The sequence below is a fragment of the Ambystoma mexicanum genome, chromosome 6q (assembly GCF_040938575.1).
Source record: "Ambystoma mexicanum isolate Mex_15411 chromosome 6q, UKY_AmexF1_1, whole genome shotgun sequence".
NCBI lineage: Eukaryota > Metazoa > Chordata > Amphibia > Caudata > Ambystomatidae > Ambystoma > Ambystoma mexicanum.
The window spans coordinates 299,798,839-299,813,232 of record NC_090937.1 but is presented as its reverse complement, the minus strand read 5'-3'; the positions used below and the strand labels follow the sequence as shown (position 1 = coordinate 299,813,232).

At 45.0% G+C, this 14,394-nt stretch overlaps 1 protein-coding gene across 1 annotated transcript in view; it reads left to right on the top strand.

The window, feature by feature from the left end:
* LOC138515210 (serum albumin-like) overlaps positions 1–14,394 on the top strand; it is a 946,494-nt gene that overhangs the window by 641,079 nt on the left and 291,021 nt on the right. The window contains exon 10 of the mRNA XM_069630169.1: positions 10,194–10,332. Within this exon, the coding sequence (XP_069486270.1) occupies positions 10,194–10,332 (139 nt within the window). The remainder of the gene's footprint in view (positions 1–10,193; positions 10,333–14,394) is intronic.

Genomic DNA, 14,394 nt, shown 5'->3' with positions numbered 1-14,394 from the left:
TTGCCTCATATGGGGTTTGTCTTATTTGGAAGCGCCTAGGGGGGTGGGATAGGCTAATTTCCATGAATTGTATGTCTGCCTTATTGTTCATTTGATGTTTCTCTTGCCAATGGCATGCAAGTGGCAGTCTGGGATCTTGGCTGCCGATTTTTGCTAAATGTTCTCGTACTCGGGTCCTGAGTTCTCTAATCGTACTGCCTATATACACCAACTTGCACACACAGATGATTGCATAGACCACATATCTTGTCCTACAGTTGATGGGTTGTCTGATTTTCAAGATCTTATTATTGCTACTTGAGAATGAGTCTGTTTTCTTGTGTGCATATTTGCACATCATGCAGGTCCCGCATTTCCTGAATCCGTTGGTAGTTGCTTTCAGCCAGTTCGATGATTCCTCCATCGTGTCTGGTAGATTCGAAGGGCTTAGTTTGTTTTTCAAGGTCTGTGCTCTTTTGAAGATAACCCTTGGTTTTTCATCCACAAAGTTCGAAATGTTTTCATCCAAATTCAACAAATGCCAGTGTTTGGCTAGGATTTTTTTCACATGTCTGTAGTCATCGCTGTATTTACCGACAGACTTTTGTCCCAGGCTTTGCTAATACATTGTTCCGAATAACCTCTAGCTAGAAATCTTGATTTCAAAAGGTTACACTCCTTCTCAAAGTGTTCCATGGTCTGGCAGTTTCTTCTTGCTCTTAAGAATTCTCCTGATGGTATTTTCAAAATTGTCTGTCTATGATGGCAACTTGCCGCGTGTAAGGTCGAATTAACTTCTGTAGGTTTCCGATATGTGCATGTTCTGATTTGATCTAGTTCAATGTATATTGTGAGGGCCAGAAAATGTATACTTTTACCATCACAAATACCAGTGAATTGGAAACCCATTTCATTAAGGTTAATTCAGTTCTGAAAATCTGTGAACTCCAATTCTGTGCCTTTCCATAGTATCAACACGTCATCTATATATCTTAACCAGTGAACAAGTTCTTTCTGATATGCCTTATCCTGATAGATAACTGTGTCCTCAAATAGGCCCATAAAGATGTAAGCTAGTGCTGGGGCGTGTTTTGTGCCCATTGCAACGCCCTTGGTTTGCCTGTAGTATGTATTGTTGAAGTTGAAATTGTTGTATTCCAGAGATAGTTCTAACATTTCCTTGATCATGACAATCTGATCATACATGGATGCTGAATCATTCTTGAAAGTATGGTCTATTGCTTGCAGAGCCCATGAGTGCTGGATCGATGTGTACAACGCTTTCACGTCCAGGGTTGCTAATAAACAATCATTCTCCCAATTCCAGGATTGCAGTTTAATAATTACATTGGTGGTATCCTTAAGATACGCCTTCAATTTCATTGCTCTGGGTCTCAGAATATTGTCCAAGTATTGTGAAATGTTTTCAGTCGACCAACCTATTCCGCTTAGGATTGGTCGGCCTTCCGGTATTAGGTCATATTCTTTATGAACCTTTGGAAGAAAATACATGATTGGTGTAACCGGGTCTTTGATTAGAAGAAAACTCTTCTAATTGTCTGTGAGAAGACCTTTGCGGTGCCAATCCTGAATTTTTAGTTCCAATTTGTGTACGATTTCCTTTGTTGGATTGGCAGGCAATATTTCATAGCAACCTGGTGTGTTTAGGTGTCTTTTAGCCATCTCCAAATAGTTTTCCCTGTCCATGATGACAATGTTCCCTCCCTTATCCGCCTCTTTTATCACTATTGGGTGGTCAGTTTCCAGTTTGTGTAGGGCTTCTTGTTCTTTATGGGTGAGATTAGGTTTGAATTTGAATGTGATCGTCTTTGGTTCATTCGATAAAGGTCTTGGGATACTGCCTTATAAAAGGTATTGATGATGTTGTCTGCTGCAAATTGGGGTACAAATTTTGATGTTGGTTTTAGTTCCTTAATTGGCAGCGAATCCGGTTCAACATTAAGATCTCTTAGTACATTGGTAATATCATACTCCAGTGGTTCTGTGATTGATCTAAGTAGATGGATTTCTTCTATTTCCTTAATGCTTAGATCACCCGTTGGAACAGGGCTCGAGCGGAGTCAACAAGCAGCGCAGAAATTGGGCTTTGTGATCTAGGGACATGAGCATTGTGAATGTGCAGCCTGTCGTATTTGGGCCTAATATAAAATGGTGTGGCAGATTGTGGGCATCTCTAGTTTTAGACACTTACTTTGAGGCGCTGCAAGGCCTTTATGTGAGACTTGTTCCCCCCTTGTAGGTTACATTGCCTCATATGGGGTTTGTCTTATTTGGAAGCACCTAGGGGGCTGGGATAGGCTCATTTCCATCCCAACATTAGTCAGTGTCTAAAATTGTTGGATCTGTTTGGTTCACCTAGGAATTTGCCTATGAGGATGTGGTGGGAGTTTGCCAATGTTATCCTTTTGTATGAATGAGTGATTTTCCCAAAAATATGTAGCATATTATTGTCAGTCAGTGTTAGTAGAGATCCTCGGGCAAGTAATACGATACCAGGGTGAACATTTTGTTGGTAAATTGTGTTCCTGGTATGTTGACTCTGGCACCTGGTCCTACAAATACAGAGACATGCATGAGTAGGCTGTCCATTTAGTTATGAGGAGATTTCATTGTCAGAACATTGTGTGATAGTGACATGACAGGGAAGGCCCCTGTTTATATTATGTCAAGGGCCCTTAAAAGCGATGATCTCATCCAGGTGTGGGCGTGCATACATAATGCTGTAGAATGAGGATATGGAATTCTTCAGGGTTGCCTTGCTGACCCTTAGTAAGGGATGTAATGCAATCCTGTTGCAGAATTAGTACAATATTTGTAACACAGGGTAGGTCTTAAAGGTAAAACCAACAAAAGTAGATAGTATGTCTCAATTGCTTTAGGTAGAGGATAGCGGATAGGCTATGCTATCCAAACGGGTTGATCAGCAGAGGAATTGTGCAAACAATCAATGTATGGTAAGTACGTAAAAGGAAGGTCCAAGCAAGTCTTTGTAAAAATAGTGTAATTCCCCAAAACACGCAATCAACACTACAGACACTAACAAACCTCACATGCTTGGAAAATAAACTAAAAAGGAAGTCTGAATATCAAAATATTAGGCAGACTGGATAACTGATATACCTTGTTCTTTGATGGCACAACACTGTTGAGACAGACTTTATGGTGCTTTTCACAGATTTCAGCTGGTTCGATAAGCAGAAAGGGGACTTGTGCCTACTTGTTCTTCTGGAGCTCTGTGTGGCATTCGACATGGTCGACCATCACGCACTACTCATCATCATTGCACACAGGATGGACTTCTCAGGCACTGTCCTGAAATGGTTCACATCCAACCTCACCAGTCCCTCCAGATGGCCCCTCAAGTCCAAACCTGGTCTGCCACCTGTGGCATGCCTCAGAGTTCCATTGCCTTTAACCTCTAATTGGAACCGCAAGACTCAGTTCTCGATGCCCCCAACATCGAAATACACCAGTGCGTGGTACAGTTGTATGTAAAGGACAAGGGCTCACAAGATATTGCTTGCATTTTCTCATAAATAGACACCATCCAAACATCTATGGCAAGTGCCTACTTAAAGCGTGACCTTATCATGACTGAATTCAGGCTCCTGTGCCATCCTTCCAAGTAGTAACCTGTTCAAAGCTAGCTGGATGAAATGTGCTAAGATGGGTTAAACCCTCAACTCACCCTCTCAGCAAAGTCATCAGGCTTCATCGTGGATAGCAGTTTATCCTTCCAACAACGTATTACGAAAAAGGCTGAAACAGCTGGGCATCAGATCTCTCGGCTCTGCAAGATCAAGCCCTTCTTCTGCCCCAGGACTTCCACACAGTGCTGCAGGCCCCAGTGATCTGGCATATCGACAGGAGTAATGCCTCCTTGCAGGGCTCCTGGCTGGTCACCTGGCCGCACTCAAAGCAGACTACTGCACTACAGCTTGCCTCATTACTGGCTCTAGTCTATTTGACCACATCATCCCCACCTTTCATGAATTACAATGGCTCATAATCCTGACTAGGATCTCGGTATAAAAATGTGTGCCTCAACACAAAACAACCACTTCCGGTATGCCAACCTACTTGATGAACAAACCAAAACCATTGGGCGGCACATGGACGTTTCACAGTAAAACCATTTCAAGACTGGAAACTAAACTGCCTCACAAGGGGAAAACTAGGAAACAGTGATTCTCATACTATGATCCAGTACTCTGAAGCTTCATTCCGCTGGCAATCTGGACTGCTCCAAATCGCTTTGAGTTTTTGAAAGAACTGAAGATCTGGTTATTCCAACTACTCCTTAGTGAAACCACACTCCCTCATCCTCATATTGGTCTGTGATCATTATTACTATTCTTTATGACTTGATACATTCTCCCTACCAGTGTTTTGCTCTATGGCCTGTACAGTGCTCTGCTTCTCCCAAGTTAGGTTTGCACTATAACAATTGATATTAATAATAATAGTCATCATAATAATAATATTTGATGGTTTTTGAGCTGGCTGTCTTCGGGTCTGTGAGTCAGACAGACACTGCTCTGTCTCAGAGATGATGTCCTGAAAATAACTTACTTTACTTACATTATCATCAGATCAGCAGGGGAAAGCAGGACTTGATGACCTAGGAGGCAGTCTGTTGTACGGGAAACACTGGTCCAACTGGCAGTTCAGTGGCAGGTAGTTGCATGCTCAAATGTATGTGTACCTGCTGGTCCAAAGCAGCAGCCAAACCTAGCATTTCTTGGCTTTTGAATGCTGGAAACAATTCTCTAAATAACCACTCAAAATGATCTCTTTTCTGCTTGTCCCCCTAAGGCCTGAGCCTATGAGGCACTTTCAGGAACACTGTGTCCCTGTGAGTAGCTAGGTGTTATGGGTCTGTGATTCTCAGTAGCAAGCACGTTCCTGGCTCTCCCAGCAAGTGCCTCTTCTGTTCCTTAGGGTCTTTAAGGAAAGTGTCTGTCTACCATCTATATTCTCCTGTCTTCCATCTTTGGTAGAAGGCTGTGGATCATCAGAACTTCAACAAGTTATCCGACACAGTGGGTCTTTCCAACCTTTTCATTCATAAATCCAAGTAGGCCATGGTTTGGTCCTAAGAGCATCTCAAAACTGCCGTTGAAGCCACTATCTTGTGGCACATCCTCCTGATTTTCAGCAGTTCACATGGCGGCTTGCATCTGGTGGAGTTGGTAGATGACAGATGCTGGGCATGCTGGATGATTTAAAATGGTGAAAGTGATCCTCACTGTTCCTGATCTCCCACTTTGGCGTAGCCCTGCCCATTCCCTGACTCCTCAAGAATAACAACCTCAGACTGCATTGGCTAATACCTTGCCATATCACCCCTTTCTATACAGGCTCCAGCAGTGTGTATGGGTTCCAATCAACCTCTGGTTTCACCCTTACAATTAGATGAGATGTGCATGTGCCATTTTGTAGGACAAGGGCCTTCCTGAGCTGTGCCCAACCCAGCTTGTGTTAGCTCTGTGAGAGGTGCTGCAAAACAAGGGTTTGAGGAGGGGGGTTCTACAGCGCACACTACATTATCTCCAATCATAGACAGGCAAGATTAAGTGCTCTCAATTGTTAAAAGTGAGATTGGCCATATCTTCAATTCTGTCCATTCTAGAACACACCCATTTCGCAGTGTTCTGCTTTACATATGTGAGCACTAGCCATCCAAATTGTGAGGTGGTAGGACTGAACCATCAGCTTATTATTATTATTATTATTATATATATATATTGAGTGCAGACATAGATTTGAGAAGCAAGGGAGTGCTTTACAGAGGTATACATCAATACAGATACACATAGGAGTGCTTTACAGCGGTATACAGCAGTGCAGATGCGTAACGGAGTGCTTTTCAGAGGTAACAACAGAACAGATATACAGCAGGGGTAGGATACAGAGGGGCACAGAGGAGGGGTCCAGCTGTACGGGGGGGCAAGGAAGAGAGGGGTGGACAGCATCTAGCAAGTCTGGTGGCATGGGGGTGATGAGATGGCCTAGGCATTGAGGAGGAGGGACTGCTTGAAGAGGTGGATCTTGAGTTCTTTTCTTAATTGTACGAACGTGGAGGCGAGTTTGATGATGACAGGGAGGATGTTCCATAGTCTTGGGGCGTAGGCAGAGAATGCTTTTTTTCAGGTCCTTTACTTTTTGCAGCAGTGAATTTCAAGTCTGCACATGTCCTGGCTTCTGGTGGTGCGCTGTCTGCAGGAGATGCTGAGCGTGAGGTAGTTGGGTGACTTGAGGGTGGCTGCCTTATAGATGATGCAAGACTTGAAGCTGATTCCTGAGTGCAGTGGGAGCAAGTGAAGGTCGATGAGGGCCGGGGTCATGTGGTTGTATCTGCATAGACCCTATGATGAGGTATGTGGCTGTGTGTAGGACACTTCTCAGGGGCACAAGGGGGGACTATGGGAGGCCTTTGAGGAGGGCATTGGCCCCATCCAGGTGGGATAGGACCAGTGCTTGAACAGTAGATCTACAGGTTTTTGGAGGGAGTAAGGGTTGACTTTCTGCATTAGGGAAAGCTGATACCAAGATGTCGGAGTTTTCCTAGCTATGTGTGTCTTGAAGGAGCAGTGTTTGCTGATGTGGAACCTGTAGGACTTGGCGTAGGAGGTGAGCTTGGGTGTAAAGACCTTAGAGTTCATGGTTGATAGCCAGGCCTGTATGTCTGGTTGTTCAAAAGAGTTTCCTGATTACTCTTTTGCTGAGGTTGAGTTCTTGCATATACCAGGGTGCTGACGGTTTTGGTTTGCAGGTGCGTTGTTTCAGGGGTGCGTGCCAGTCGATGGAGGCTGAAAGGGTGGCTCCGAGTACTTCCAGTAGAGAGTCACAATTTGGTTGGAGGTTGGGAGTGTTCAGTCCATGTGAGTGGAAGTTGGCAAGGTCTTCCATGATGAGTTCCACCAGGAAATTCTTGAAGGACCTGAAGGTTTGTCTGCTGGGTTTCTGTTGGGAGTGCTTGACTGGGGTGTTTTGGAGGATGTGGAAAGGCATGGCCAGGTGGTCAGACCAGTCAAGAGGGAGACGAGAGCTGTTGTGGAGGGAAGGCAGTGATGATTAGGTTGAGGGTGTTACCTTTCTCATGCATTGGGTCTTTCATGTGCTGCGTGAGGCTGAGGGTGTCGACAAGGACAAGGAGAGCTTCCTTTATCGGTTTGGTGGCCTTGTTGCCTGGGAGGTTAAAGTAACCTAGGACAATGTTGTTGGAGTGTGTGAGGGACATGGTGGTGACCAGGTCAATGAAGTCTCTGATGAAGTCGGTGTTTGGCTTGGGTGGTCTGTAGATGAGATGGAAGGTGACTGTTTCCATCATGGAGATTGGGAAGTGGCAGGAGAGGACTTTGAAGGAGCCAATGTTGTCGATGTCAAGTCTGGGGCAGGGCCACAAGATCTTGTGGATGACTGCGAGGCCTCTGCCTGTATTTTTCGGACGGTCTCTGTTGGATGCTGTAGCCATCTGGGACAAGGAAGTGTAGGATGTGTGTGGAGGAAGGTATCAGACAGGTCTTGGTGATGAAGATGGTGTCAAGGTCATGTGTAGTGATGAGATCAGTAATGTCTGCTGCATGGGTGATAGATGAGTGGTCGTTGATGATCATCAACTTCCGTGTTGTGGACATTGAGGGGGTGCTGATGTCCTTGAGGCTGATGTGGGTGAGGTTGCTGCATTGCGGAGTACATGCCTTAGAGGACGGGCGATCTTGTTGACGTTGGTATTCCTTGATGATGGTGGGAATGTCCTGTGGTGACGGAGGGAGAAAATAAATGTTGGAGCATGCTTGTCTGAGAAGTGTTTCAGACCCTTTATCCTCCCGGTCTGAACAAGTCCAAAAAGAAATTGCCCTTTTCTTCATCTGCCCTTCACTTCGTAAGCCCGGGCGAGATACGCCCTTGATCTAAGATTTAAGAGCAGAAACGAAGAGGCAGGGCTAAGAAGGTGGGTGGGGCTTAGGCCACGTCACCTAGATCCACTTGCACCTGCTCACCAACTGCAAAGAAAAAGAGGCTGGAGGGCTACTTAAGTAGGGAAAAGGGCGGCAAAACAGGAAGGAACAACGGTTTAGCAGTGATTGACAGGTGGGCAGGGTTTTGGCCATATGACCTAGATCCACTTGCACCTGCCAGATTTGGGAGAACATTTTAAACTTCCAATGGTATTTTAACACATGGTTTCATTTCGAAAAGAAAACACATTCTGCTTAGGCATAGTTTTCACCTAGCAGTTATCTGGATTAATATTATACTTTCTCTGAGCACTAGCTTTTATGCTGAAAAGATCAGAAGTGTCCTTTGACAACCGTATAGTAGAAACTAGTGATTGGTGAATTGGCTATTGGCTCAAAAAGATTGATGTCTATCTATACAATGGGGTATCGACTCAATTAGAAAAATTCAAAGCATTTGGAGCAGAGGCTTGAAATGGCTGAAAATGTTCTAAATGGAATTCAAGCCATTTGAATAAATGCAAATATTTCATTGTTTGATTTGGCTTGAATACAACTGTTTGGTAATACTGAATTCTAGTATTCTGGAGCAGTATCCTAGAATTCAGTATTTCTGGTGGCTAAGAAAATGATACAATACGGACATATAAAAGAACACGCACTTGTGTCGTTGCTATTCATTTTTGAAATGCACAGATCACCTTGCACACAAAGGTGACCTGTGCATTTCAGGGGTCCTGTTTGGCAGTACTAATGCATACATTAGCGTCTTGAGCGCACGCCAACACTAATATCTGACTGGGTCGCAGCACCCAGGTGGCTGCCGAGAGCCCATTTCTTAATTATAGGCCCTGAAGCCTAAACGGCCATCATTGCGAAACGTATAAAAAAACATTTCTATCCCTGTTTGAGGAATAGAAATGCAAGTGGGACAGAAGAAGGATATGCCATTGCTGTTGCAGTTAAAAAAAAAAATCCTCACAGGATAGACAGTGATCCTGTCAGGCATAGTGCACCCTGTTCAGCCTGTTCCGAACTGGAACAGGGGAATGTGACCCTTTTCTGTGCATTTCAAAGAGCATTTCATTTGTGGATTCGGGATGCCCCTTGGAATGCGCAGAAACACCTTCTTATTTGTGTAAATGCACAAAGGTAGTAAAAAGGTGCATCTGGATGTGAGCATCTCTAATGTGCACATTCAGACTCTTTTTGAGAATAGCGTGCACTTATTTTTGGAGCAAGTGATGAGATGTACACGCACATCGCTTGCGCAAAGGAAAAAGGTCACCTTATCTGCAATGGTGACCTGCCCATTTCGGGTGGCTGTGCAGCAGTGCCAAGGGTGCTCTGGCCAGCCCCCCTTTACATTAGTGATCTGTAGCATGAGCCGAATTGCACAGTTTGTAACTTGGCTCGAATCAACAAATGTGGAGGCTCGAATGGCTCGAGCCAAACTTAAATCGTATCTTTAAAGGTTTGAACCAGCATTCAAGTCGTGCACTTCAAGGCTCGGCCAGCCCTAGAAGAAGCACGCGTTCCTTATGCCTATGGCCGTTTAGAGTGTGCATGTGCGGATAGCCAGTGTGCCATGAGCAGGGGGCTGAAAGGCTTCGCGTTTGATGTTTGTGCACGGTTGAAAGTTGATATGGGTGTCTACTATATGGGTGTCAGAGATCCCACAGCTAGGAGGCCCGACTGACTACGAACCACCATCAAGGTTGTTTAGGTGCAGAGCCCATTATGAAAGTAAGAGTGCTTGCAAGACCTCCTTTTCATGATGAATCTAGTCAATTAGTGATTCTAAAATGTGAAAAATCCTGGGAGGTTTCACCTATCAGCTGGCAATCAGTCACGAGTAACCAGCAAGCTGGAGGCATTGCACTTATGCACAGGCTGAGAAGTGAAAGTCAAGGGCAGGTGGGAGGGGGGACTCTGCAACCCCCTACACTGTTTTTTGTGGCTCCACAAGCCTGGTTATCCCAGGTAGTGAGACTTTCAAACGTACTGCTATGGAGATATGGGTTAAGCCAGTCCTATTGCAGGTGCATTACAAAAAACCAACAGGCACTTTGTGGAGCTGTAGACTAAAAGCTGCCCGAAGGATTAGATTGCCTGTCATAATTCATCTTTTCTTGCTCTGTCTCTTTCTTTTGAGGGCTATGTCTACACTGTCCCAGTGTTCATTTAATTTCAATCTTAAATCTCACATTTAACTATTAATCATTTCAGGCTCCTGATTCAATACTCCAAGAAGATTCCTCAGTTACCGGCTAAATCCCTGATTGCAGTAACTAATTCTATGACCAATGTAGACGTTGCCTGCTGCAAAGTGAAAGAGGCGCGGCAGATGGCCTGCTCTGAGGGGGGAGTAAGTGCAAACCTTCCTTCTACTAGTTGCCTGATTCTCTTGCACGGTTTGCCTTGTGTCAGTTTCCCAGGTGACTCTGTGGCACCACTAATATTGTACTGCAGTCCAGAGCTTTGTTTTTGCTTCAGTTTTACTTGAGCCCATTGTATTTAATTCAATTGACCCACTGCTGAACCTCCCAGAATGCAGTTGTTGGAGACATGAAAGCCCTGGATTGGGGCCTAGTGTCTCCAAGGACATGGACTAACAGGCAGGCTACCCCGTGTGGAAAAACATTTCCAAAATATAATCTGCTCTATGAATGGTCATGTTTATATTTTCTTGGTGACTGACAAAGTATTACTGCCTAATAATCGTGCACAATTGAGTGCTACCGAAGTTTTAATGCTTGTTTATGTAATCCGTACAAATGACAGCAACCGCTACAAAAGATTCAGAAAAGGATAGGGGCCTGCTCTTGCAGCAAATGAACCCCAAAGACACTTTTTTCGGGATATCCCTTATTAATATTCATGAGAACAAAATTGCATACATTTAGAATCATTTATGCACATTTATATCGTGAATACTAAGGGGTATCCTGAAAATCCAGCATGTGTTTCCGGCCCTGGAGGCCTGAAGTTGGACAACCCTATGTCACTCCTCCAGTAACGGTATATGAAGGAAAGAAGACATGGACTTGGTATCTACCTGGAGCAGCAGGTCTCACTGCGGTGTCAGAGAGCTGAGCAGAAAGCTGATGAATTGACCTGGAGTGCAGGCCAGTGGCACCAGCTGCAAACTAGACCTGGGTATTGCGGGTGTTGAGGGCATTATGATGACTGTCCACATCTGATATTGGTGTTTTTGCAAAGGCCATGTGATTTGTGAGACCTGGGTTTGAATGATATGATATGGCATTTATAACACGCCTATACACAGGTGTTTCCGAATATGGTCTTTCCCTTTCTGCAATGGCATGGCAGGTTGAAAAACAATGTTTTGGCGAGTTCCCCAAAGAAATGCCTCATTCATAACCTTCCAGCCATCACGCTTTTGCTTTTCGTAAGTCACCCGAGTGGGAGAGGTGTGGGTGGGTCCTGAGCTTGCTATGCCTAGAAACCTGAGCTACAACTACCTGACGATGCCCAATAAGGCTAAACAATGTCTGCCATTGCTTGTGATCTTGTGCAGAAGGGATGTCACCCCTTTCGAAGTTAGACTGAGCCTATTTTACATATGCTCTGTCCCCTTCTGCAATGGCTTGGCAGGCTGGGTCTTTTCTTGGAAAGGATGCATATCTCTCATTGCACCCCTCCAGTGATATACCAACAATTGCAATAGTCATAGAAGAAGCAACTGCCTAGCCTACTGCATCAAACACTAGCACATCCAAAACCAGCTTGATTTTGTTCCTCCACACATCTCCTCAAGTACTGTGCCCTTTCCCCTGCCCACTGTAGGCGAAGCTTCGGGAGGACCCTGGGTGAATTATCAATGAGCAGGAAATGCAGAAAATCTCCCTTGAGTATAATTTAGGCCCCAGAAAATACCCATTTTCCATCCCAGGTCCTACCCACCGATAAGTATGTCAAGCAGTCGCCCAAGACAGAAAAAAGAATGTAAGGGCATTGGTACAGCATTTGCAAATTGTACGCCTGTTGATCTTGCTGAGCTGTGCTTTTATCACCACTAAGGGGATCTTTCAAATTCCTACTCCAAACACTCAACAAAGGCAACAGTTGACTGTCTCTGCGCCACCAGAGAAGCTTTCCTCCACATCAGAAAGGCCTCTCGAATACTCTAAGAATTGAACATGGGTCCTAGCCCACTACACCTACTAAACCAAAATCCCCTGCTGCAAGATTTCTGGGCCTACCAACCAGTCCTGTGGACCACACCAGACCCACAAGTACATCTCAACAACAGACACCGAGACAGATAGAGACAAAGTCGGTACTCAGACTGGGAAAAGTCATCCAGAGCTTATCAATGGCGCAACTTGAGCTTATAGATCGCATGTTATGTAGTATTATTTATATATTTACTGTTGATTTGTAGCAGCACTAATAGCAAAACAGAGCTACTTTGTGACTCTCAAAGGGGAGAGGGGAGGGGGTAAGTCAAGAGAAGGTAGAGGGTACAGTGGGCTGATCTTTCACAGGTTAATGCACATTCAGATCAGCTTAAGAGCAACAGGGAGGGGGCAAGGGACAAGTAGAAACAAGTAAGAACAAGCACGTCAGACAAGTAGTGAAGGAGGGCGGATACGTGCATTGTAGGTGAGAAATAACACAGTGGCTGGTAAAAGCTATAGACATGCTGCACCAGAAGACAATGCCGGAAGGCAGGGACCCATAGCACAGCTCTTTCAATCAATGTTTTTTTCATACTCTCATAAGGCATTCTTTCTGTTGAATATCTGGTGGCAGAGGGTTCTACATGCAGGGGCCTCCTGGGTTAATCAAGCGTTTGCCACGGCACTACTTCCTGAAAGTAACTCATGACAGTATTCGACAGTTGGGTCCCTTAAGGTTTCGCAGGATGGTAGGTTTTGATGAGGGCAGGGAAGTGCCCGGGTACCTTGCTGTGAAGGGCCTCATGGATGAATCACAAGAACCTATAATAACCTCTTTTTGCTTCCGGAAGCCAGCGCAAGGCCTTCAGGGCTGCCTTGAAAAGGTCCCCCATTTTTAGTTTTAGGATCAGCCTGACAGCTTTGTTTTGGATCAAATGAAGGATGTGTTTGGCGGGATGGGTGGGACCAGGTACAAGCTGAATCCAGTCTGGCTAATGCCAGAACTGTAGTAAATTCCACTTTGTAATTCATACTCAAGAACTGCATGTGCCGGTGGAAATTACACTTGGCGAGTTCTCGGATCCGGCTGCTGAAGGAGTGTTGGCAGTAAGAAAAGATGCCTGTGTTTTTGGATTCACAGACAGGGCTAGTGGTGGGTCCCATAGAGAGCGGCCACACAAAGGAGGCTCATTCCTATGCACATTATCTCTGTTTTTGCTGGGTTTATTTATAGGTATTTATCAATTGATCAGTCCTGGTTGCGTACCAAGCACTTAGTGCTGAATTGTGTAGCACAGAAGACAATCTGTGTATCATCTGCATTCCACTGGGAAGAGAATAGAAGGTCTACAGTGAGTGGATTCATGTTGCAGCTGAAAAGCAATGGTGGAATGATGAGCCCAGGAACACACCGGTGGTAGTGGCGAGTGGTTCAGAATAGAATGGAATAGTAATTGAATATTTATAAAGTGCTTAATACCCAGAGGTTTCTAAGCGCGGACCGGCGATCCAACTTGTGTTGCTCCGCGTTGTCTTGCTTCCAAGGCGAGCACGTTGCCCCTGAGCTATCCTCCCAAGATCCATTTCAGAGTTGTTCCCTGAATCATGCGTGTACATTTAGGTGGGGCAAGGGTGGTACCCCCCTCAACCTTAGTGGCACACCATTTTGTCCCACTCATTTGACACGTACCCCTTTCCTTTAGATGTCATGCCCCTTGCCCCCAGCATTTTCAGCAAAGTTATTCCACTGCCCTGGATGCCTCGAGAAGGCAGCCTTTGAAGCAGTGTGCCCAGGATGACAGTGGTGAAAGCTGTGAATAGGTCGAAGAGGAAGGCAACCGCAGGGTAGTTTTTGTCAGTTATGCTTAGTAATAATAATAATAATAATAATAGCAGCAGAACCATTTCATTGCTGCGGGCAGAATGGTACCCTGATTGGAAATCGTATAAGACTTTGTTTTTTCTCCTGGTTTTACCTGAACTCTTTTGTTGAATTGGTTTCCAGAATCTATCCCATGAAAGGGGTTGTTTGCCGTTGCCCACAGGAAAGGCGCTATGGTGGCTTACTTTAGAGATGTTGACATTTCCCTGTGGGTAAAGGAGCAAAGGATGGGGGTGTTCAATGCAGTTACCGAAGTGTATGTGTTCTCTTTCATGGCAATTGCCGAGCAAGGATGACTTTGCAGAGAGGAGGCATTCAGTTTGGCAACAGTGGTGATACATTCTTCCGGGGTGATGGGTTGGGAAGGCCTGAAGGAGCTGGACCTCATGAAATGTCAGATTTC